Below are 25658 nucleotides of genomic sequence, written 5' to 3' on the forward strand. Positions count from 1 at the left end.
GTCGTGATAAGGATGGAATGATGACGACGCATACAACCAGCCCCCGTGCCAGCGAGATTAACAAGTGCTGGGTAAAATGCCCGACCCTGCCGGGAATCGAACTCGGGATCCCTGTGACCAAAGGCCAGCATGCTAACCATTTAGCCATGGAGCCGAATAGACTAACGATAAACCAATAACTAAACAAATTGATAAGGAAACAGCTGCGACCTATATATTAGATAAAACCCCATCATTCGCCTCCAGCTCCAAGGCAAGTTGAAGTGGGGAAACCTCACAAATATACTCCTCTACTCAGCTGTGTTACCGGCGCGCGATAGCCAAGTGGTATTGTCCTTGGCTTCTCACCTAGGTGTCCGTGATTCGAATCCCAGCCAATGCATGAGAGAATTTTGAAAAGAAAATTATCGTTCCTGTGGTTCAGATTCCGCGTAAATATGGAGGTCCGTGTTACCTGAGGTTAAGTTTACAATATCCCAATCCAGCCAGCAAATACTAGACAAGTGGTACGACATTTTGCATAAGTAGAACGATACGTGAAGTAACTGGATGCCTAATGGGCAAGTATCGGTTGGAAGATCGTGTGCTATGGATTGACGTAAGGCGAGACAGAGAAGCAGCTGTTGTAGCCCCCGCATTCCAAACTTAAGGAATGACAACGTGCTTCAGGAATGCGGGAGCTGTGATCACAAAATTCATTGTTCACGGTGCGGGAAGGAAAAGTTCAAGGCCGTCTACAACCGTTACTACAAGCAGAAGCGAGAAAGCTTTTTTAGCTAACTCCTTAGGTAACTTATGCATTTACTGTGTTGTGGATGGAGCTGGCATACATGTTAGTGTACTTCTTTGCCCGTATGTACTTTGACAAATTTGTTCCTATCACTAACTGAAACTGTATGCTTGCAAAGTATGATTATAGGCCTACTACGGTGCAATATTATTCGGTGGGCCATTCGAAAATATGATCTCTCTGAATGCCATGTAGCCTACTCGTTATTTTGTCATTATTTTAAGTACAGAAATACGCAGTCCTTAACTTAAAAAAAAAAAAAACTAATGAGTGTCCTTAGCCAAACCATTGTTGATCACTATTGCCTGCATTTTGATGACCTAATACTAATGGATGCCAAAAATTGACCTATAAAATGGCAAAAAAAGTCTCTAAAAATTAGCAACAAAACCCCCTAATGTATGATGGACATTGTTTTATTTACGCAAAACCGAAGTTAAATATGTGCAACATCCTTATTGCCTTTAATTCATAATAGAGTAAATACCATTTATACAAATTCCCAAACGGACCGAATGGCTGCGCAGTTTGGGTCACATAGCTGTCAGCTTGCATTCGGGAGATAATGGGTTCGAACCCCGCTGTCGGCAGGCCTGATGATGATTTTACTTGGTTTCCCATTTTTACACCAGCCTGTACCTTAATTAAGGCCACGGTCGCTTCCTTCCAACTCCTAGGCCTTTCCTATCCCATCGTCGCCATAAGACCTATCTGTGTTGGTGCAACGAAAAGCCACTAGCAAAAAAAAAAAATGAATTAACAAAAGAATAAAAGAAGAGTTGTCACTGTTACGATGCACTTAAAAACGCACACACACAGACACACGAATTAATATTTTTTTGCTAGTGGCTTTACGTCGCACCGACACAGATAGGTCTTACGGCGGGGATGGGAAAGGTCTGGGAGTTGGAAGGAACCGGCCGTGGCCTTAAATAAGGTACAGCCCCAGCATTTGTCTGGTGTGTCAATTGGAAACCACCGAAAACCAACTTCATAGCTGCTGACAGTGGGATTCGAACCCACTATCTCCCGGATGCAAGCTCACAGCCGTGCGCCCCTAACCGCACGGCCAACTCGCCCGGTCAACACAAGAATCAGTAATGTATATATAGAGAGAGAGAGAGAGAGAGAGAGAGAGAGATGACATCATTAATCATTTCGAGAGTTGAAAATCCAGCTGAGTCTCTTGCATAGGTATGTGAGTTGCAAGAAATGTTGCAAACAGTGCAGATCTCAGTCCCCAAGCTATACGCTATGTCCAAGCCAAGCGGATCAACAGTTTACGGTTGGATGTGAAATATCGTCGCCTCAATTTTGTCCAACACAAATTCCAGGTCAACGCCTGAACCAGAGGGGCCTTGTGAGAATTTACTTAACGGACAATACCGAGACGTCCTTCATCAATACCGTACGGTATCTAAGAATCAGCTGTACTATATTGTATTAATCATAAACGTACTGTAAACCGAATGGTATCGACTAATCCGAGGAAGACATCACTTTAGGATACTCTCACAAGGGAATTCTTACTACTATTCATAGTCTCTAGGCGCGTATGTTCTCTCACCAGGGCCGTCTGTATTCTACTCTGCTGTTAGCGGAAGTACGGTTCAGTGGCATGGGCACCTCTTCGTGCGTCCCGCCAGTCAGTTACGAGTTGTATTGTAAAAGGCCTTGTCCTTGCGCGAGTCAAGGCCCTTTACGCCTGAATTGCTTTACCAGCAGGAAAATAGATAAGATCACAGTTGTCACAACATTATATTGTGTTAATTGTTGCGCCGGTATTTCTCTCCTGTACAGTTGACGTACTGATGAGGATACACATGATAACTTGTCAACCAAGAGAGCTACGATTCGAACCTTAGTCAATACCATACATTTTATTTATACGGTACTTGACTTTTTTTTTTCAACGGAAATCGCATCCCTGTGATTCAGATTCCTCTTTAAGATATTGGATCTTTGATTTAAGAGTGAAAGTCGCACTAGACAACTTAAGGAGATATCATTATCATCATGGTCATTCGGATTCATGGCTGAGTAGTCAGTGGCTTCGCTTTCGGTCCCTGGTTTCGATTCCTGGCTGAGTTGTGGGATTCTAACAGTAAACTGTTAATTCCCTTGGCTCGGGGGCTGGGTGCTTTTACTGTCTCCGACAGCAACTCACACACCACACACAATACGGTACTATCCTCCACCACAATAATACGAAGTTTCCCATACACGGCATCAGAGAGTCTGACTTACAAGTTATGTATTCGGTTATAACCAACAAATTTATTATTATTATTATTATTATTATTATTATTATTATTATTATTATTATTATTATTATTATTATTATTATTATTATTATTATTATTATTATTATTATTATTATTATCGGTTTTGATCACTCCATGTGAGATTTGTGCTGGACAAAGCGGAGGCGGGACAGGTTTTTCTCCGGGTACTCCGGTTTTCCCTGTCATCTTTCATTCCAGCAACACTCTCCAGTATCATTTCATTTCATTAATCATTCATTAATCATTGCCCCAGAGGAGTGCGACAGGCCTCGGCAGCCGGCACAATTCACATCCTCGCCGCTAGAAGGGGGATTCATTCATTCCATTCCTGACCCGGTCAAATGACTGGAAACAGGCTGTGGATTTTCATTCATTTTCATTATCGGTTTTAAGCCCTACTAACTACTTCAACGGGTTTTGGAGACGCCGAAGTGTCGGAATTTCGTCTCGCACGAGTTATTTTACCTGCTGGCGTATTTGAACACCTTGCATTTTGCTGGTGATTTAACTTCGCACTAACACTTCTTCTTCTTTATCTGTTTACCCTCCAGGGTCGGTTTTTCCCTCGGACTCAGCGAGGGATCCCATCTCTACCGCCTCAAGGGCAGTGTCTTGGAGCTTCAGACCCTGGGTCGGGAATACAACTGGGGAGGATGGCCAGTACCTCGCCCAGGCGGCCTCTCCTGCTATGCTGAACAGGGGCCTTGCGGGGGATGGGAAGATTGGAAGGGATAGACAAGGAAGAGGGAAGGAAGAGGCCGTGGCCTGAGGTTAGGTACCCTCCCAGCATTTGCCTGGAGGAGACGTGGGAATCACGGAAAACCACTTCCAGGATGGCTGAGGTGGGAATCGAACCCACCTCTACTCAGTTGACCTCCCGAGGCTGAGTGGACGCCATTCCAGCCCTCGTACCACTTTTGAAATTTCGTGGCAGAGCGGGGAATCGAACCCAGGCCTCCAGGGATGGCAGCTAATCACAGTTGTATCCCCCGACCCAATGTCTCACGCTCCAGGACACTGCCCTTGAGGCGGTAGAGGTGGGATCCCTCGCTGAGTCCGAGGGAAAAACCAACCCTGGAGGGTAATCAGATCAAGAAAGAAAGAAAGAAAGAAAGGAAAGAAAGAAAGAACAAAGCTAACGCTTCGAGTTAGCTGTTACGATCAGCGGTACTCCGTAATAAGAAAATAAGATGAAAGCTGAGCAGATTCCGGATACCGTATTGAGTGTAATAATAATGGCGTGTGACCTCCGGAGAGGCCTAGTGCAGATCTTTTGATTTTGCGCCCGTAGGCGACCTGCGCGTCGTTATGGGGACTAAATGATGATAAAGACGGCACATACATCCAGTCGTCGTGCCAGGGGAATTAACCAATCATGGTTAAACTTCCCGACCCTGCCGGGAATCGAACCCGGGACCCCTGTGACCAAAGGCCAGCACGCTAACCATTTAGCCATGGACACCGTATTGAAAATGGTGGTAGCATATGAAAGTATCAATAAATATTTGTGTTATGTATAAATGGGAACAGTGCGAGGAAGATACCCAGGAAAGAACTCGTTAAATGAAGTCGTGTGGAAATGTTGGTCAACTGGCTTCTGTGGTAGGGTCAAGTGAAGCGAATGGTAGATAATAAGTTATCTAGGAGACCCATTGACTAGGGCTTGGATGCAGGAGAGTCAGGTAAGTAGTAACAGAGTACATTTTACATTGAAATGAGACATAGATGCAGAAAATCCCTTGGTGCTAGCTGAGGATAGAGGATAATGAAGACACATGTTTCGTGTACAGAGGCTTGCTGACTGAACCGTGAATGTTTTGTCAGTCGTGTATAGGCCCTATGTAAGAATGTTACACTATTTACTCAGGTCAGGACAGAACAATGTCGGCAGCTAGGAAACTCATTACGAAAGCTCGATATCTTAATCCAACTGAAAGGGTTTTCTTCTTTCTGCTATTATTTAATCGGTGCTGTATTGCTTGCACCGAGGTAACCAACTGTTGAGCTGAGCTTTTCAAGCACGTGCCATCAAGTTACAGGTAGTGCACGTACCAGCTGATATGTGGCCTTGATAATGGCTTACACAGAAGTTGGTGAAACGTAGGCGTTTTAGATTGCATGACGTGTCATAACATTTTGAAGTCTCCAACCAGAAGCTGTATTCGATAAACTCCTTTTCCTGTTATTTACAAATTAGCGCCTTAAACACGAGTCCTGTGGGTGAAATAGAACAGTCCCAGTTCCCGAAGAATAGAGGCGCTGGGGAGTTAGGATCTTAGGGGTGAGATAGCCGAGTGGCATATTCACTCGCTTCTCACGAAGGCCTTCAATACGTGTCGGATTTCTGAAACGAAAAGTACGGGTGTAGTTCTACGTAAAACTGAACGTTCTGCGGCTATGATCACAATATAAAAAATCAGGTATAACTGTAAGCTTGCTTGCTTTTTTGGAGTTGGGGTGTATTTAAGGCAAAGGTGAAAACGAAATATCTATCCCGTCAGTGTAGGAAGAGAAGGTAAGTTAACTAAGAAAGGTTTAAGTTAAGATTACTAAGTACAACTAACCACTACACTAAGCTCATGAAACATCTCGTTAGTGATATGAACTACGAAACCGACCTCATCAAATGCTTTTAAAGACAAAAGTTGCCTACTGATTGTCACTGAAACCTGAAGGATTAAAATGCCATGGTTGTTATTTAGAAAAAAATATTTATTTCCATTATTTCACAGTTTTTAACTAAGTTAAGGGCAAAAGATCCACATGGGTCGACGCCCCGAACAAATAGCATTAAAAAACTAAGTAACTAACCATTAAATAAATAAATAAATAAATAAATAAATAAATAAATAAATAAATAAATAAATAAATAAATAAATAAATAAATATTTCTTGTTTACCCCTAAGTCCCGATTCATGATACGGGGTTGGAGATGAGGTGAGATGAATTTATATGGCATATTTTTACGGCCGGATGGCCTTCCTGACGCCAACCTCAGTTCAGGAGCTAATGCAGATTAAATGAATAATAGTGAATGAATTTGGGTGAGGAGGTGAAAGGAATCGGCTGTGATCTATGAAATGGAACTGCCGCGGCATTTGCCTGTGAGTCAACATGGGAAACCATAGAAAACCATTCTCAGAACCGCCGACGGTGGAGTTCGAACCTACGCGTCTCCCGAATACAGAGCATGGTTCCATAGCCGTAGCGCGTTAACACGCGCAGCCACTCCGCTCAGTGGTAGTAATAATAATAATAATATTATTAATAATAATAATAATAATAATTTCTTGCAGGTTCGATCCTGGCTCAGTCCGGTGGTATGCGAAGGTGCTCAAATACGTCAGCCTCGTGTCGGTAGATTTACTGGCACGTAAAAGAACTCCTGCGGGACTAAATTCCAGCACCTCGGCGTCTCCGAAAACCGTACAAGAGTAGTTAGTGGGACGTAAAGCCAATAACATTATTATAATAGTAATTTCTTGTGGCTATTTGCTAGCATGGTGCAGCCCTTGCTAGGCAGACCCTCCAGTGAAGGTGGGCGACATCTGCCGTGTATTGGAAACTGCTTATTAGTGTGATTGTGGATAGTGTTATGTGTGGCGTGTAATTTGCAGGAATGTTGGGAACAGTACAAACACCTAGTCCCCGGGCCAATTTACGATTAAAATCCCTCGACCCGACCGCGAAAAGATTCCAGGGTCCCTCGGGTTGAAAGCCAAGACGCTGACCACTCAGCCATAGAACCGGACGTTAAACTTATATTCTCGAATTCATATTTCATCTCGTTCCGGATATATCTGTATGTAGGTGAGGTATACACCATAACGATAACCATCCACAGGCCCTCGTGGTGCCAGTATTAAATATCTGGCAGTAACGGGCTTCGAACCGACTTCCGAGAATGACAGCTGATAACACCAACACTTACACTGCGAGGGTGGATGTTAAATAAACGAGGCCTTTTGTATGATGTGAAGCGCTTTAAAATATGATAATCCTGTTCTTTTATCAGTTATCACCACACTGCCGATGAGAAACATGTAATGTGTTTTTGTCGCGTTTTCTTACAGTTAAACTAAGCTTTAAAGTTCGAAGCAAGGCAAGCCTTGTAAGTTGTTACCTTGCGCGGCGGGTGTGTGGGTGGAGCGCTGGAACCCACGGTAGAATCCGGCCGCGGCCGGAAGGAAGCGTGCGTGCAAATTATTGTAGAAAGAGAACACCCACGGATTGGGCTCAGCTCGGTTCGTTCAAGGTCTATATACAGTACTCGCTGCAGCCGATGACCTGGTTTCTGTGTCTCCCTGGTAACCGTCGTCATGCCAACGGCGTCCCGCTCCGTGCTAGCACCGCGCGTGGGTGTCCTCAATTGTCCTCCATCGCGCGTGGGTGACTGGACTGGAGTAGCTTCCAGTCAACTTAAATTAATTGTTTAGTTTGTAATTTGTTTTCTAAAATTAATTGCCCGCCATATCTGATCCTTCGTCGTTCTCACAAACTGAAACATTGATGCACATTCCAATTATTATTATTATTATTATTATTATTATTATTATTATTATTATTATTATTATTATTATTATTATTATTATTATTATTATTCCGCTTGGTGGCCATGGTCGTTAAGGCGTTAAGTATATATAGTCTTGACACAGTGGTTAACCGGTTCGAGCTCCGTGGGTCGAAAAAAGTCGCCATCAGAAAGAATGCTGGCCGGCAGGGTAGGAAGCTGGTGGTGGTATGCAAATTATAATCACCAAATTGCGTTCCAAACACCTGGATTCAATTCCAAACCTCAGCGCAGTGTTCATATGGAGTGCGGGCATATGACGCTGTTGATGGTGATTCGTCCGTCGGATGATGACGTTTATCTTTGAGCAAACTCCTTGTTGCTATTCGGCAGGAGTAGGTTATGTGCCGGCACCGGGTTTCATCCTCTCCCTTCCTACTGTCATATATTACGTCATTCATTTTATTAAATCCTTTGATGATGATGATGATGATGATGATGATGATGATGATGATGATGATGATGATCACGTCAGGAAGGGCACCCGGTCGTAAAAGTCGCTACAAAGATTAATCTCACTTCATACCCGACCCCCCGACCCCGCAGAGAAACGGGACAAGAGTTGGACATTTATTATTATTATTATTATTATTATTATTATTATTATTATTATTATTATTATTATTATTAATAGAGGAGTGCGACAGGCCTCGGCAGCCGGCACAATTCCTATCCTCGCCGCAAGATGGGGCTTCATTCATCCCGTCCCTGACCCGGTCATTGACTGGAAAACATGTTGTAGATTTTTCATTATTATTATTATTATTATTATTATTATTATTATTATTATTATTATTATCATTTCGTATTCAGCCCGACTCGTTGGCTAAATGGTCAGCGTACTGGCCTTCGGTTCAAAGGGTCCCGGGTTCGATTCCCGGCCGGGTCGGGGATTTTAACCTTCATTGGTTAATTCCACTAGCTCGGGGGCTGGGTGTTTGTGCTGTCCCTAACATCCCTGCAACTCACACACCTCACATAACACTATCCTCCACCACAAGAAGACGTAGTTACCTACACATGGCAGATGCCGCCCACCCTCATCGGAGCGTCTGCCTTACAGGGGCTGCAGTCGGCTAGAAATAGCCACACGAAATTATTATTTCATATTCATTGGAACTGACGAAATGCATATTGAGAGTAAAATGGAAATAATAATAATAATGGTTTGCGTCTCATTAACGACCTTTATTGTTTTCGGATACTCCGAGATGCCGGAATTTTGTCTCGCAGGAGTTATTTTACGTGAAAAATCTACCGTTACGAGGCTGTCATATTTCAGCACGTTCAAAAACCATTATTATTATTATTATTATTATTATTATTATTATTATTATTTAGTTGATGTTGTTCTTCTCCCAAAGTCTCTTCATCTGGGCACTGAATATTTTCCTCCGTTCTTCAGTCCATGATTTATAGATCCTGGTCTTCATTTTCTTAGCAAAATGACGGTTGTTGGCTGTTTTTTTTTTTTTAATAACTGGAGTCGATCTTGAACAATTTCCTGTGGGATGCCAATTTCCCCTAAAGGTCTTTTTCTAGTTTGCTGAGTTCCTGAATTTCTTTGAGAGAGCAAGGTTGAGAATCCTTTTGGTGAGCCTGTCATTGTTAATTCTGAGAATGTGCCCATAGAACTTTAATCGCCTTTTATGATGGTGTCAGTTATCTTTTCAGAATGATGATAAAGCTCCCGAGATTTCGTTTCATCTAAATTCCCTCTGAGCAGACTGGACCAAAGATTATCTTCAATATTCTCCTCTCCTGTTTCTCTGTGTCTTAATAAGTGATCTGCCTTCGATGATCAAGGTTTCCGAGGTGTATAGTATATTATTATTATTATTATTATTATTATTATTATTATTATTATTATTATTATTATTATTATTATTATTATTATTACTTCACGCTGAACATCGATCCTTGACCCGCGAAACGGAAGTACTGAATCGATGTGACTCAGCCACTCTAAATCGTCTTGTGAATCAGTGTGTTTACATGGGTTGGCCAGCAGACGGTGCCGACAGACACCCACGGCGCTTAAAATCCTGGCAGACTCCGTTCTAAATAAAATACGCCACGTCATATGGCAAGAAACACGTTGAAAGAAAAACTGATTTATTATAGGAGAAACATGGAACACGCGAGTGATGCAGTATTTATATTGTAACATTGGTCATCTTTTATACTTTTCGGCGAGAGGTGAAAGGTGTACTTATTTCAAAAAAATATGAAGAACGAAATAAGGATCAGAAAGTACAATCTGAAATTAACCAACTGGTCACATTTTGTATGATGTTTTAGGAGCTCGAACATTATTTGATTGTAAGAATACGAGATGGAACACCATGTCTGCAAACTAGGCATAATTGTGTTAATTCAGTACCCTTTGAGTAACGCAGTTGGCTCGGCCGCTCGCCTCATATGCGCTGTGTTGGGAGTTCGAATTCTACTTGTCAGTTGGCAAGAGTACTTCACTGCGATAGCTCGGAGTCATTGGCTATCGTACAACAGTAAAAATCTTTGTCTGTTAGAATTTTACATCCTGGGGTATACGAAATTCCATGTACTTGCGGTCAGGTATACATTGGCCAAACATGCCGGTCCATTGGTACTCTTATCAAGGAACATGAACGTAATATTCGTCTCAACCAGTCAGACAAATCAGCAATAGCTGAGCACGCTCTATAGTCGGGTCACGATGTCGTGTTCCAAGATGCTCGAGCTCTTACCCACACTAGACACTACAGGTCCAGTCCAGCATTATACGGGTAGCTGTGGAAATACGTAGAAATCCTAATAATTTCAACAGGGACACTGGCTCTCAATTAAGTAACACGTGGTTGCCAGCAATTAAGGATTTAAGTTGGTAGTTCCCTTCCCTGTCCCTTCACTATTGTTATTTCGTTTCTGTGTTTTCCAAATTCGCATGTTCCTCATTGTCAGATGTTTCATTCCAGGCTTGTGTCAATATCATACCTTCATATGTGCGTACACCTGTTATGTTATATGACACTCTCAGACTGATTCTGATGGTTCTGTCAGCCTCCGCTTCGAACGCTAGCGATGTACCACGTCCGGGGAGCCATCTGGTGATGAATGAACGTGCCATTTTCACTTCTATTATAACGTCTACATTCAAACCACATTGTTTGAGAAGCCTTTCTCGTGGACAGTCGAGATTTTCGTCTGATGACTCAAAGCAAAGTTCTCTGCGAAACGTAAAGAATTTCACCTTATTTTCTTGACACGGTAGCCAACGACCGTAGCCGTGTTGAAACACCGGATCCCGCGAGATCCCCGAAGTTAAGCAACATTGGGCGTGGTCAGGAGTTGGATGGGTTGCCACGCGCTGTTGGTGAGGGGGTAAGGGAATGGAAGAGCGGAAAGGAACTGGCCACCCTACCGCACGTAAACTCCGGCTCAGGAACACCTCTGCGGAGGTTCGGACCTGCCTTTGGGCAGAATAACCCTTACCTTACCTTGACGCGGTATAAGCCCAAAAGCCTATATCATGTCTATAAGTACGGACCGTGAAAGCATCAATGGCAACAAAAATGTTATTGTTTTTACGTCCCACTAACTACTTTTACAGTTTTTGGAGACGCCGAGTTGCCTGAATTTTGTCCCGCATGAGCTCTTTAACGTACCAGAAAATCTACCGACATGAGCTGGCGTATTTTAGCACCTTCAAACACCACCGGACTGAGTTGGGATCGAACGCTTCTATTAGAGCTCCCAGAAGGCCTGCGCTCTATCGTTTGAGCTACCGATAATATTTGAAGGAACTTTAATTTCATGCGATTATTATTATTATTATTATTATTATTATTATTATTATTATTATTATTATTATTATTGAGCGAGTTGGCTATCTGGCTCGGGCCGTGTGGCTGTTATCTTCCATTTGGGATGTGGTGGGTTCGAACCCCACTATAGGCAGTCTTGAAGATGGTTTTTCGTAATTTCTCATTTTACACCAAGCCACGGTCGCTTCCTTCCCAGTCCTACCCGATCGTCGCCAAAATCCTGTTTGATTGGTACAACGTTGAACCACTAACGAGAAAAGTCATTATTAATCTGTACAAATAGGCTACAACATTTAGCTGTCACCCCTGGTTTCCCAATACGGAATTCATCCACACGCGGCAGAAATTCTGTCGGATCTCAACCTGGAATCTGACCGAAGGAAGTTTAATATGTCCTCAATATGTTGGTACACTCCCGTAAGAAATAAAACAATATCTACGCACGGCTTTATTGAACCATAACAAAACTGTCCTCATTCCTTACTTCGTTGAGCTAAAGTAAATTCGTGTCCTCGTCCCCGAGATGGTGCAGCTCTTTTTAGGCACACATCCAATGAAGGTGAGCTGCATGGAACATTTTAACCATATACCAACCCTCCTACCATTCTTGCAGGACCGGAAATCAAAACCCTGTCATCCCAGAACTACAGTTAATATTCTCATCTCCATACGTCTCTGTCAGCCTGGTGGCCATGATCAGTAAGGTGTGAAGTCTATTGTGGTCAGCCGGTTCCAGTCTCGTTGATTAAAAAGAAAAAAGCGCGCACACACATACACACTAGAATGCGTGCCAAAATCCTGGCTTCAGTTACACACCTCTCCGCAATGTCCGTATGGAGTGAAGGCATTGATGGCGATTCGTCTTCGAATGGGGATTTTAAGCCTTGATCAGATCCCTTGGTGTTATTCGACAGGAGTAGGCTATGTTCAGGCACCAGGTTTCACCCTATCTCATTGTCATCTTCTCGTACCTAGCCGCGCAGGTCGCCCATGCGCATCAAGTAGAAAAACCTGCACCGAGCGAGCCGAATACGTTTCTCGGACACTTCCGGCACTAAAAGCCATACGCTAAATAAATATCCAATTCCGTCGTGATTAGCTGCATACCATAGTTGACTCGCCTTCTATGCTCATAGTTCGGATTGCTCAGAGATCTGTGTCTGTAGATTTACTGACACATTCAAGAACCCCTTTCGAGGACAAAATTCTGACACTCTGGCGACCCTTAAAATTGATAGCAATTGAAGGGACGTTATTAAACCATTATGGTTTATCCCAATATTAATCCTGTTATTGAGACTTTAAAATGTTCTAATAATTGCATTTTGTTCCTTTAGGTGGCTTTTCCCCGTTCCGCTCTTGCTACCCTGAATGGTGCGAGAGCTGCTCCGAGCTGCTGGTGGCTGGAGCAGGTCCTGGTTCGGATGCCGTGGCAGTTCCACTCATGGGGCTTCGAAGTCTCAGGATATCAGCCACATCGCAGCATTCCAAGGTCAGTTCATTAGTTTTTACTACAGTTAACTAATGTCTTCCAGACCTGTACGTCCTGCCCCCTTCCTAGAGGTCCCAGATTTGATCCCAACACGTCTAAGTATTCTATTCCTTGTCTGGATTTTGGAACATGAGTACGGTTAAGGAGTTGTCTGACAGGAGATGCGGTGGACCCGTTGTGAATTCAGAGCAACGTAGTAGAAGGAGTCGTCTCGATGACCGCATGCTACCTCAGTGTCTACAGGATACCTAGCTAGGGAACAGATGTTTTGAAGTCTGAAGACTAAACGGATCGGAATTACTCTTATTTCTAACACTGAGGGTGGCGTGCACCAACCAAGAGTAAGATCTGCTTCCGTAGTAAAGTACTCTTGAAGTCGGCATTCAGCGACTTCCATACGAGAGTAAATTACTTCCGAAGTATTTTAGTCCTTTCAGATACTCCTGGACTAAATTACTACAAGAGTAAATTTGGTGCAAATATTACTTACAATCTGCGAAAAATGCTGTGGGGGCAAGACACCACTAGAAACCCAAGGGGAAGGGATGAAATACAAATATAAATAAAAACAGCCAACAATAGTGTCGAATCCATTGCTTTTAGAACTACTGGAGTGATTTGAAACAAACTTGGTACACTTATGACTTATTATCAGGAGACTAACCGCGTGGGGTTAAGACGCCCTTAACACCCTTAGGGTTGGGGGTGATTGGGGTGGAATATATAAAAAATAGAAAATAGTGCCATGTCCGTAGCTTTCGGGGTCGCTGAGATGAATAATGATGTATGTATGTTTAGTCCTCAGCCCGAAGGCTGGTTGGATCCTCAACAGCTCCGCCATCAGCTGTCATAGATGGCCTAGGCATCACTGAAGAGGCGTACTAGGGAAATGAGGAGTGAGGTAATTTCCCGTTGCTTTCCTCACTGAGCCAGAAGTTGCTATTACATATCAGTCTGCCAAGCCCAATGAAATGCACGCACCAACCGACCCTATGAGCAATATTTTCACACCATTCATAGCAGGGACTGGCTGCAGAAGGAATGGCATTACTAGCATCACTCATACCTCAGTCACTTTCATTTTGTCAAAGCCAAGGATAAAGCTGAGACAGATCAATGAAAGTAACAAGATTGCTCTAGCCCATACCAGAAGACATAGTGCACTGTAAACACTAGGTCCCACTAGCAAAGGCATATGAATAATGATACTCCAGGTTTTTTAAAGTCCATGTTCAGACCCCTTTGGCATATGGGTGGGAAATGGTGAAAAAATAAAATGACCAAACTTACCAAGATTATGATTGTACTGTATGTGTGTATTTTCCAGCATAGCTTTCAACTAAATTTGGTGCATATATTACTTACTATCTGTGAACAATTCTGTGGAGGAAAGACACCCCTAGAAATCCTAGGGGAAGAGGTGAAATACGAATATAAATAAAACGACCAATGATAGTGTCGAATCCGTAGTTTTGGGACTACTGCAGTGATTTCAAACAAACTTGCTACACTTATGACTTACTTTAGGAGATAAAACGCGTTGGGTTATGCCAATTTTAGCACCCATAGGGAGGGGCTGAGAAATAAAAGTAATCGAAAATGGTGTCGAATCCAAAAATTTCAGGTTCACTGATACGCACAGTGACAGCACTTTTCTAAAGTCCATGTTCAGCTCCAATTGGCAGCGGGGTGAGAAGGGGTGGAGAAAAGAAAATGACTAAATGATCGAGATTATGGATGTTTGTATGTTCCAGCATAGCTCTCAACCAAAAGACACATGTATGACTGAAAAAAATACCTTGGGAGTAAGAGACACCTTGCCCCCTAGAGTGGGGGTGAAATATAAAAAACCGGGCGAGTTGGCCGTGCGGTTAGGGTCGCGCAGCTGTGAGCTTGTATCCGGGAGATAATGGGTTTGAACCCCACTGTTGGCAGCCCTGAATATGGTTTTCCGTGATTTCCCATTAAGGACATGGCCGCTTCCTTCCCAAACCTAAGCCTTCCCTATCCCATCGTCGCCGTCGGTGCGACGTAAACCAAATAGTAAAAATTAAATAAACGAAAACGACCGATATTTGTGTCGAATCCACACTTTTCGGGGTCGCTGAGATGAACTGTGACACTCTGGATGCCGTTTAAGACAAAGTTCAGACGCAATCGGCAGGGGGGTTAGAAGGGCGAAGAAAAGAAAATATCTAAAGTGACCGAAATTACGAATTTATGTGTGTTTCTTCCAGCATAGCCCCTCACACAAAATTGGTACACATATGACTTACTATCTGAAAAAAAACTATTGTTGGGGTAAAGCACTCCTAGCACTGCTATAGGAGGTGGTGAAATATAAAAATAAACGAAAATGCCGAGTATATTGTTTACGAGGTCGCTGAATTCAGCTGTGACACGCTGAATGGTTACGTCATATTTCAGCCGCAATCAGTATGGAGGTTGAGAACGGGTGAAAATGAATGTAAAAATAACCGAGATTATGGAGATGAAATATCCCAACCCCCGCTGGAGTGGAGAATAGGAGGGGATAGCATATAAAATAATGGAAAATAACCGATATTAATGTCGAATCCATTGTTTATGTGTCGCTGAGACGAATTCGACGCTCTTGATACCGTTTAAGTCCAATTCAGCCTCCATTGAGATAGGGGGCTGAGAGGTCTAAAGAGTCTTAAATGACCGAAATTAGTGTTGGATCACTGCTTTTGGGGTCGCAAGGCTGATTGGTGACAGTCTCAATGTGAGTTGAAGTCGTGTACATCATATCTACAGCGTGACGTGTAAATACATAGCCTATACACTTATTACGTTTTTGAAAGGATCAAATATTTCCCAGTCAATTCGAACTTCCGCAACGCCAAAGTTTTACTAGAACATTAAATTGTAATCAAACACATCTAAATAACTCTAAAACTATATAAAACATAAAAGATCAATCAACATCTCAAAAAGGTATTCTATAAAAATTCACTTCACATACAACTAACTGGTAATACAAATCTGAAAGGTACACATTCAAAAACTGTCTGGGTATCGTCGGGTACTACAGCTAGTATTATATAAAACCGTACGGCGGATTGACTGACTGACCGACCGACCGACCGACCGACCGACCCCGACTGACTGACTGACTGACTGATATTAGAGATTGACCACTCAAAGATGAGGTAGAAACTTGTACTTTGGCAAAGTGAAAGCTATAGCCTATAACCTATGGAAAACTTCCAAACATTCAAATTATTAGTTCTTATTCCTCTTACCGAAAACTAAATGGTGGACGCTATGTTGCAGTGCGCTAGAAAATTAAAATTTGACAACCAACCGACTGAGAAATTCTAAAATGTTCCAATGTTTAACATTTTACCTCCAAAAATTATCGAAATCTGGAGGCAATCTTCATAACGGTGCAGATCTTTTTCTGGAGGTATTTTGTGACTAAACGGTAAGGCGTATCGCCAAATGGATAATGCATTTATAACCCATCATGAAGACATCTGTAGTCCCGTGATTTTTTTGTCTATCTTGATACCTTATGCCTTAGATAGAGCTGCATTTTCTAATTTTACGTCAATTTGGTCCATTTTCCATAATTGGTGACACTTATAAGAATGATAGAATTATTAAATTCGCCAGACTCATTGGAACGTCCATGGTTCATATGTGAGCAAAATGCATGATTTAGCTGCCGTGTAAGAATGGAAAAACGAAAGGAATATGTGGATACTGTACTCAAATTTTTAGCCTAATCTAAGATTCTAAAGCAATCTACAGTGTACGACGAAATGTCAAAGAACCAAAATGTAGATCGTTTCAATCACGTTACGCCTGCCAGGTTTCAAGACTATAGCTGTCCATTAGGTGTGGAAAATAATTTATCATCTTGTGAAAAACGTGCGTAATTTGCACCAGGTCGAAACGATTACGTCTATCTTTGCTGTAAATCGGGAATATACGAGAAAACATTATCGGACCAGACATTTAGGCGAATAAATAGGCCGTCTGGTGGAGCAACCCGCCTCTCGGTACGACGTACCGTTTCGTCACCGTAATTTTCCGTGTGATCACTTCTAATGTAGACGAATTGGGGGTTTGGGAGCGGAGTCCCCAAGGAGCAAAACCCAGTCGGCATATAACACCGGACTGAGCCGGGATCGAAATCCGCCATCTTCGGCTCAGAAGGCCAGCGCTCTACAGTCTGAAATATTCAGCTTGGCTGCTAGAAAATAATAACTCATTGCTGACAGACGTAGAATATTGTGGGCTTTTGGCCACTGGGTATGTGGGTTTAGGTTTCTTAAGTAGACTAATAAAATTGGTTCTGAAATCTGAAAATTGGTTAAGGAAACCGTGTAAAGTTCCTCAAAACAACAACAACAACAACAACAATAATAATAATAATAATAATAATAATAATAATAATAATAATAATGAACGTCAAAGTGATTAGGAACGGTGAATTCGATTCAGACCACTATCTCTCCATAGTTACAATCCGTTTTCTCCCAATAGGACAAAAGAGAGACCCACCTAAAATAATGAGATACAACAGAAATAAAATGAACATCACTGAAGACATCATTATAAACTTCAGGGACGAAATCCCGACCAGCAGAAAGGGGAACTGGCAAGAACTATGCACGGGAATCAATGAAGCCGCAAAGAAAACACTAGGACAGGCTAGGAGGAAAAGAGAAATATGGTAAAACGAAGAGTGCGAGGAAGCTCTCAGGGAGAGGTCCGAGAAATGGAGAAAATGGAAATGCTCCAGAGGAAAGGAACACATGGAACAATTCAGGCAACAGAGGAAAGAAACATCCAGGATATTTCGAAGGACTAAACGATCATTTGAAAGATCTCAACTGGAAGAGATCCAGACCGACTTTGTCAAGAACAATTCCAGAGACTTTTATCAGACCTTCAAGAGAAAACTCAAAGGATACCAAGCGCCAAGTTTGAGCTTCAAAATAAACAGGGTAAAATCGGACTGAACAACCAAGAAAACTGTGAGATATTAGCCAGATACTTCCACACTCTCTTGAATTGTCCTTCCCCAACCTCTAAACTAGAATTTACAGACATACCAGAGAACTTAGAAGATGACGAACCACCAACAAAGGAAGAAGTCAAGGAAGCTCTTGAAAACCCCAAAAACAACAGGGCAAGTTGAGAGGACTCAATAACGGCAGGAATGTTGAAATGAGCAGAACCGGAAATCTTAGATGATCTTCACCAAATCATCAAGGAAATCTGGGAGAAGGAGACAATCCCAAAATAATGGAAAACAGCACTTATCCATCCGCTGCATAAGAAAGGGGACAAGCAGGATGTCAACAACTATAGGGGCGTGTTCCTCCTCCCGATCGCCTATAAAATTATCTCAAAACTGCTTCTTAATAGAACAGAAGCTAATCTGGACCAACAACTAGGGGAATACCAAGCAGGGTTTTGGATAGGCCGCTCCTGTTTCGAACAAATATTCAACCTGAAGTCAATACTCCGCCACAGAATGTTGAGTGGTAAAAAAGTGTGGTGTCGTTTATAGACTTCAAAAAAGCCTTCGATTCGGTGGACAGAGAGACTTTGAATAAGATCATTAGGGAATTTGTGGAGTCAAAACCGAACTGGCAAATATAATCAAAGAGACCCTAACAGGCACAACCTCCAAGGTAAAATTCTTCGGGCATCTCTCACAATCATTTGAAATCAAGACAGGCGTGAGGCAAGGGGATGGACTATCCCCACTCTTATTCAACTGTGTCCTAGAAAAGACAGTGAGAATATGAAACTCAGAACTTGAACATCAAGGGATTATCCCGATCTGTCTAGGGAGAAAATCAGGTGGGAATAAAGACAACTGCTTGGCTTTTGCTGACGACTTTGCTATACTATCAGAAAGTCCAGAGGTCGCAACCATCAAGATTAACCTCTTGGAAAGAATCGCCAGCCAAACAGGGCTGAGGATCTCAGCAGAAAAGACCAAATTCATGACGAACAGCAAAGATGGACCAAAATTCCTGGAAACAGAGATAGGACGGATAGAAAGAGTCAAGAAGTCAAAGTACCTTGGTGAGACGATACAGGAGAATGGACTAGAAAAAGCTGCAGTGGAAGATCGGATCTCAAACATGGAGAGAGCATACGGCTTGACAAAAAACATCTACAATAAGAAGTGCTTATCTTGGAATTCCAAATTAAAACATTACAACACCGTGGTCAAAACAGAATGTCTGTATGCCAGTTAATGCCTGTCCATGAACTACAAGCTTGAGAAGCTAGAGGTCCTGGAAAGAAGAAGAATAATCCTCAGAAAAATTATGGGAGCTGTCCAAACTGAAAGCGGATGGAAACTTCGGAGTGACAAAGAAGTTTATCAGAAGGTGGAAAGAATCTCAGAGACCATGAAGAAAAGGAGGATGGCGTTTCTTGGACATCTATACAGAATGAACGCAAACAGACTTACCAAACAGATATTTGATTACTTCTGGAGAAAAGAGACCAGTACAGCATGGATTAAGGAAACGAAGAAGGATATGGAAAGGTTAAGCATCTTGGAAGACCAGCTGTTAGAAAGGAATACGTTTAGGAACACACTGAAGAATTTGGAAGGTGTTCAACCCGCAGGAAGAACTAGGAAGACCGGAAGAGCCTGGACAGATGAACAACCGAAACAGGCCAGTGAACGCATGAAGGAGTATTGGACACAGAGAAAACTCCGCAAGAAGAGAAAGAAATGTTGTAGCGGGATCCTTACTGGTCCATTCGCTTGTAATAATAATAATAATAATAATAATAATAATAATAATAATAATAATAATAATAATAATAATAATAATTTGCATTTAGGGCAGTCGCCCAGATAGCAGATTCCCTATCTGTTGTTTTCGTAGCCTTTTCTTAAATGATTGCAAAGAAATTGTAAATTTATTGAACATCTCCCTTGGTAAGTTATTCCAATACCTAACTTCCTTCCTGTAAATGAATATTTGCCCCAATTTGTCCTCTTGAATTCCAGCTTCATCTTCATCTTGTGATATTTCCTACTTTTAAAGACGCTATTAACTTATTCGTCATTCCATGCCACCTCTCCACTGACAGCTCGGAAAATACCATTTAAGGTCCCCCATGGTAATTAACATATGTCATCAAATACCATTTGGAACAAATCGAGTTGCTTCGAACCTTTCGAAGTACTCACTAGTACTAATCGTAACTAGAGAACTTGACGTACCAGTAAAGTAACAAAGTAACCGACTTTTGGCTGACTCTTGGGAAGGGAATCACAATTCAAGAAGAGAAAATCAAAACCCTCAGATTTGTCGATGATATTTTATCTGTCTACAGAAGTTCTAAAGAAATTGCTGAACGGTATGGGCAGTGTTGGGGAAGGAACACAAAGTCAAAATAAAGAAGTCCAAAACAAAAGTAATAGAGATCAGTCGAACGAAGTAAAGTGATGCAGGAAATATTAGATTAGTAAATGAAGTATATGAATACTGTTACTTGGTTAGTAAAACAACTAACGATGACAGAAGTAGAGAGGACATAAAATGCAGAGTAGCACAAGCAAGAAAGGCCTTTCTTAAGAAAAGAAATTTGCTCACTTCGAACATTGACATAGGAATTAGATGTTTTGAAGACTTTCGTCTTGAGCGTGGCATTGTATGGAAAAGAAACATGGACGATAACTAACTCAGAAAGAAAGAGAATAGAAGCTTTTGAAGTAATGTGGTGTTACAGAAAAATGCTGAAGGTGGAGTGGGTAGATCGAATCACTAATGAAGAGATACTGATTCGAATTGATGAGAGAGATCGATTTGACTAAATTTGATGAAGAAAAGGGATAGAATGATACGACACATCTTAAGACACCCAGGACTTGTTCGGTTGGTCTTTGAGGGAAGTGTAGGCGATAAGAACGGTAGGGGTAGATCAAGGTACGAATATGACAAGCAGATTAGAGCAGATGTAGGACGTAGTAGTTCCATAGAAATGAAAATGTTAGTACAGGATAGGGTGGAATGGGGAGAACTGCATCAAACCAGTCTTTGGACTAATGACTCAAACTACAACCACCTTGCTACTGTATGTAGGCAGCTTATCTTCCTTGCGTGCGTGGAATATAGTCAGGCGAAAGAGAAAATAGTCCGCCTCTGTGGTGTAGTGATTAGCTGCCACCCCCGGAGGTCCGAGGGCTGGAACGGGATCCACTCATCCTCGTGAGGTCAACTGAGTAGAGGTGGGTTCGATTCCCACCTCAGCCATCCTCGAAGTGTTTTTCCGTGGTTTCCCACTTCTCCAGGCAAATTCCGTGATGGTACCTACTGTAACTTAAGGCCACGCCCTCCCCCCTCCCACAAAATGCCCTTATTCAGCATAGCAGGTGAGGCCGCCCGGGCGAGGTACTGGTGCACCTCCCAATTTGTATCCCTCGACCCAAAGTCTCGCGCTCCAGCACGTTGCCGTTGAGGTAGTAGAGGTGGATCTCTCGCTGAGTCCGAGGAAAGAACACAAGCCTGTAGGGTAAACGGTTTAAGAAAGAAAGAAAGAAAGAAAGAAAGAAAGAAAGAAAGAAAGAAAGAAAGAATTAATTTTAACAACGTTTCTTTCCCGAATGATATTCCCACTCAGATATATAACTGGCAAACTTGCATCCGCGCGATGCTCGTGGTGTGCGAAATGTCTATGTTTCGAATGTTTCTACGATCGGTATCGTCCAAGGAATGCACCTTACCTCCCTGAAGCGTTATATAACGATTATCTTACAAAACATTGTAATCCTTGAAGAAAAAAACACACATATATATTATATCACTTTTTGTGAAACCCAGTTGTAAGTTTAGAATTAACATAACGCCCTTGTATCCACTAACGTTATAAGAAATATTCATTTAGTGATCGTCATTGGACATAAGCAGATAAATGAAAAAAAGACAAAAAACAATTAATTGGGATTTGAACACGGCGCGATAGCTGCTGCGCCACCGCTTCCGTTGAACTGTTCCGCGCTAAAAGTCACATATACACCGAGCTCGATAGCTGCAGTCGCTTAAGTGCGGCCAGTATCCAGTAATCGGGAGATAGTGGGTTCGAGCCCCTACTGTCGGCAGCCTTGAAGATGGTTTTCCGTGTTTTCCCATTTTTACACCAGGCAAATGCCGGGGCTGTACCTTAATTAAGGCCCCGGCCGCTTCCTTCCATTTCCTACACCTTTCTTATCCCATCGTCGCCATAAGACCTATCTGTGTCGGTGCGACGTAAAGCAAATAGCAGAAGTCACATATAGCACGTCGGAAACTTCGACCATCATCTTCTTGGGAGCGGTGAAGTGTTTACGGATAAGCCGAAACATGTGTTCGCTTAATTCGATCCCCCTTTCACTGAGCAGAAGTTTCTGGAAAATCTGGTTGTTACACTTGGCGGGTTCCCCTCGTAAATTGAAGTTTTCCATCACTACAGCCCTCTAGCTCCATAACACATCCGTCTTTCCTCATCCTCTGTATTCTCCAGATCTTGCTTCAGCGGATTATTACCTGTTTCTGAAAGCCAAAACACTGCTCAAGTATGGTGGTGAAGAGTTGAAGATGAATGTAACAGGCGCTCTGCGCGAAGTGACCGAAGATGACTGCAGAACTGTTTCGGAAAGATTGTAACTGTTCTCTCTCCTATGCTTCACACTTGGGGAGACGAAAGTTAATAGCTGGGGACACATGAATATAAATATAAACTATATGTGGCTTGCCCGCAAATTGCTACGCAAATTCCATTTCTCTATGTAATGTTTGGGCGCCAGCTTTACAGTTTTAAACAAAACTGTATAGCAAAATTTATATTTACTAGCATAGAGACTTATACTTAAATCACAGGGATAGGATTTTAAATAATTAACCATTAAGTATCGCTTTCAGAAAGAAAATTAACGCAATATCTGGTTAAATGAATTTATTAAAAAAAAAAAGAGATGAGTCGGAAAAGTACCTTTTAGCATGGAGGGAATTAAGAATGTAACGTTACTGTAATTTACTCTTGCTTGCATTGTCTAATTGTGGCTCACCAATAATTTGTAGTTTCCGTTGAGGTCATCTGTATTCCGTGGTTACTCGTTCCCCTTTCCTCGTTGTAGACTGGCTCTATGGGCATCCTTCCTTCTGCGATATGGTTTGGGCTATCTGGACGAGCACTCCCTAATTGCCTAGTCTTTAAATTAGACATTGGCCCTCTGCTTGTGAAAATTGATCACCGTTGATCGTAGGAGGAGAAAATTCAGAGTTATGAATTTTCCGTGTTATCAAAAATCTTAATCCAACTTAGCTATTCTACTGATACAATACAGACTTGTACCAAGTTCCGTGGACTTGAACTAACGTAGTTCTTCGTCCATAATAATTATAGAATATATCACAGGCCGTATGCTTGTTTCGTCTCACCCTGATCCGACATCACAACAGCTACGTACTGTCTTTTGAAGCGACAACTCACTGTTCCAAAATAATTGCGTCTCGAAGCGACCACTCACTGTTCCAAAATAATAAAGTAGTTGTGTGTTGAGGATTGCTCCGCCCAAGATAATATACAGGAGCTCTCCCCACTCTTGGTAACAACTCCACACCCAGTCTTTTTACAACGTAACATCTGATTCGTAGATCTCATATGATATCTTCCCTCTCTTCATTCTTCACTCGTAAACAGTAGGCGTGTTGATGATGTAGTCTCCTAGTTTGTTAGCCTTGCACGCGGGTCGCTGTATAGAACAGTACTCATGAGTTAAATCCAATGACTCATCATAACTTTCCCGCTTCAAGAATAACTTTTCACCGGGCGAGTTGGCCGTGCGCGTAGAGGCGCGCGGCTGTGAGCTTGCATCCGGGAGATAGTAGGTTCGAATCCCACTATCGGCAGCCCTGAAAATGGTTTTCCGTGGTTTCCCATTTTCACACCAGGCAAATGCTGGGGCTGTACCTTAATTAAGGCCACGGCCGCTTCCTTCCAACTCCTAGGCCTTTCCTATCCCATCGTCGCCATAAGACCTATCTGTGTCGGCGCGACGTAAAGCCCGTGGCAAAAAAAAAAGAATAACTTTTCCGTGTACACAATATGAGATGAAATGACACAAACTCAGACTCAACATATTGACCATATTTACAGTACATAATGAATTCCTATCTTATAATTTAAATAATAAATGATGTTCTATTATATACAATATGATTCCAAAAGCCTTATTTACAATTTATTGAAGTTAATATGTGTTAATGAATAATTGTCGATGGCGGATAATCTTGATATCGAGTGATATCACGTAATAGGACTGTACAATAAATTAGTTGTAACTATTTTTGATTATAATAATAAATATAATCATAAATAAAAATATATAAATAAAATTACTCAAAAACTTAATAAAATTAATAAGCATGATTAACCGAAATGTCCGTAGTATGGGCGCCAGAGTTCACCAGAATGGATCCCTCGAATTTAGATAAGAGCATGATAAACTTTATATCCCAGGGCGTGTACATAATGCTGCGTACTGGTACATCTGCTGCAGGCCTTACCTAACCTCCTGAAAACGACTAATTAGGTAGGAACTGCACCTAGGTTCATCAATAACACTGATTCTAAAATAGCTAACTATATTCTTAACAAATTCCGTGCATGAGCACCTCATCAACATACAACATTATACATATAATACACACACAAAATATTGCTGGAAGACTCCATATTTACAACAACAACAACAATAATGAAAACCGTGGGAAAACGAAAGTGAGAACTAAGCTACCATTTGTAGATGGTCCGATGAACAATGTACATGTATGAAGATAAACACCCTTCACTGTCTCTATATCAATTCGATTTACCGATTCTCATAATCGGCAGTTATCACATCACACAGATACTGTACCTTGTACTACTGTGTTCACATATTTTAACACTTGTTGTAAAGATATATACACACGTCTGTCGATCCTCAACATATAAATCTATGGAAAGTCTGAGATAGCTTTCACCAACATAATTATAATGCTAGGCCGCCACAAGTGCTACAATACTTAATGCGCAAGCACTCTCCACAATCAGCCACTTTCCACAAACATAAGAAGACTACGCTCCACGAACGTTTGAAATCCAGTCCATTGCAGCCGTGTCACTCCAGTACCGTGTATCAGCACCCCTTCCTTCCCGTACAGTGCCTCAGTTGTAGTTGTAGTTATCTTCCTTCTCGTTCCTTTACAATCACCTCTACAATCACCCTTACAATGTCTTCTTACAATGTTCCTTACAATGTTCCTCATTGCCGCCGTATGATCAACCTTTATAGACATCAACATCCCCCTCCTCTCAGATGATACGTCTGGATTGGTGCTTGCCAGCCAATCATGAGTAAACCTCTTCTTTCTCCCAAGTTATAAACAAACACTCGGGAGTTTTACATGAATCATCAAATTTCCCTGGTACAACAACAAGCTCATCTCATCAGGCTGGGATATATACATGACTAATGGAATTTCCTGACGCAAGTACATCAACAAACACTGGGGTAGCCAGATGACTCATTCAAATTACCAGAGTTATTAAAGCAAGGTTTTCCCACTCGTGCAAAACAACTTACTCATACCTACATATGTGGATATCTTCCAGCTTACCAATATAAATGGCAAAGTATACAAATGAAATAATAATAATAATAATAATAATAATAATAAT

The 25658-nt window shown here is 41.9% G+C and overlaps 1 protein-coding gene across 1 annotated transcript in view; it reads left to right on the top strand.

Annotated features, from left to right (window-relative positions):
* Mkp3 (Mitogen-activated protein kinase phosphatase 3) overlaps window positions 1-25658 on the top strand; it is a 284020-nt gene that overhangs the window by 183572 nt on the left and 74790 nt on the right. The window contains exon 2 of the mRNA XM_067137426.2: window positions 12790-12944. Coding sequence (XP_066993527.1) covers window positions 12790-12944 — 155 coding nt within the window. The remainder of the gene's footprint in view (window positions 1-12789; window positions 12945-25658) is intronic.

Source organism: Anabrus simplex, chromosome 1 (genome assembly GCF_040414725.1).
Source record: "Anabrus simplex isolate iqAnaSimp1 chromosome 1, ASM4041472v1, whole genome shotgun sequence".
Lineage (NCBI taxonomy): Eukaryota > Metazoa > Arthropoda > Insecta > Orthoptera > Tettigoniidae > Anabrus > Anabrus simplex.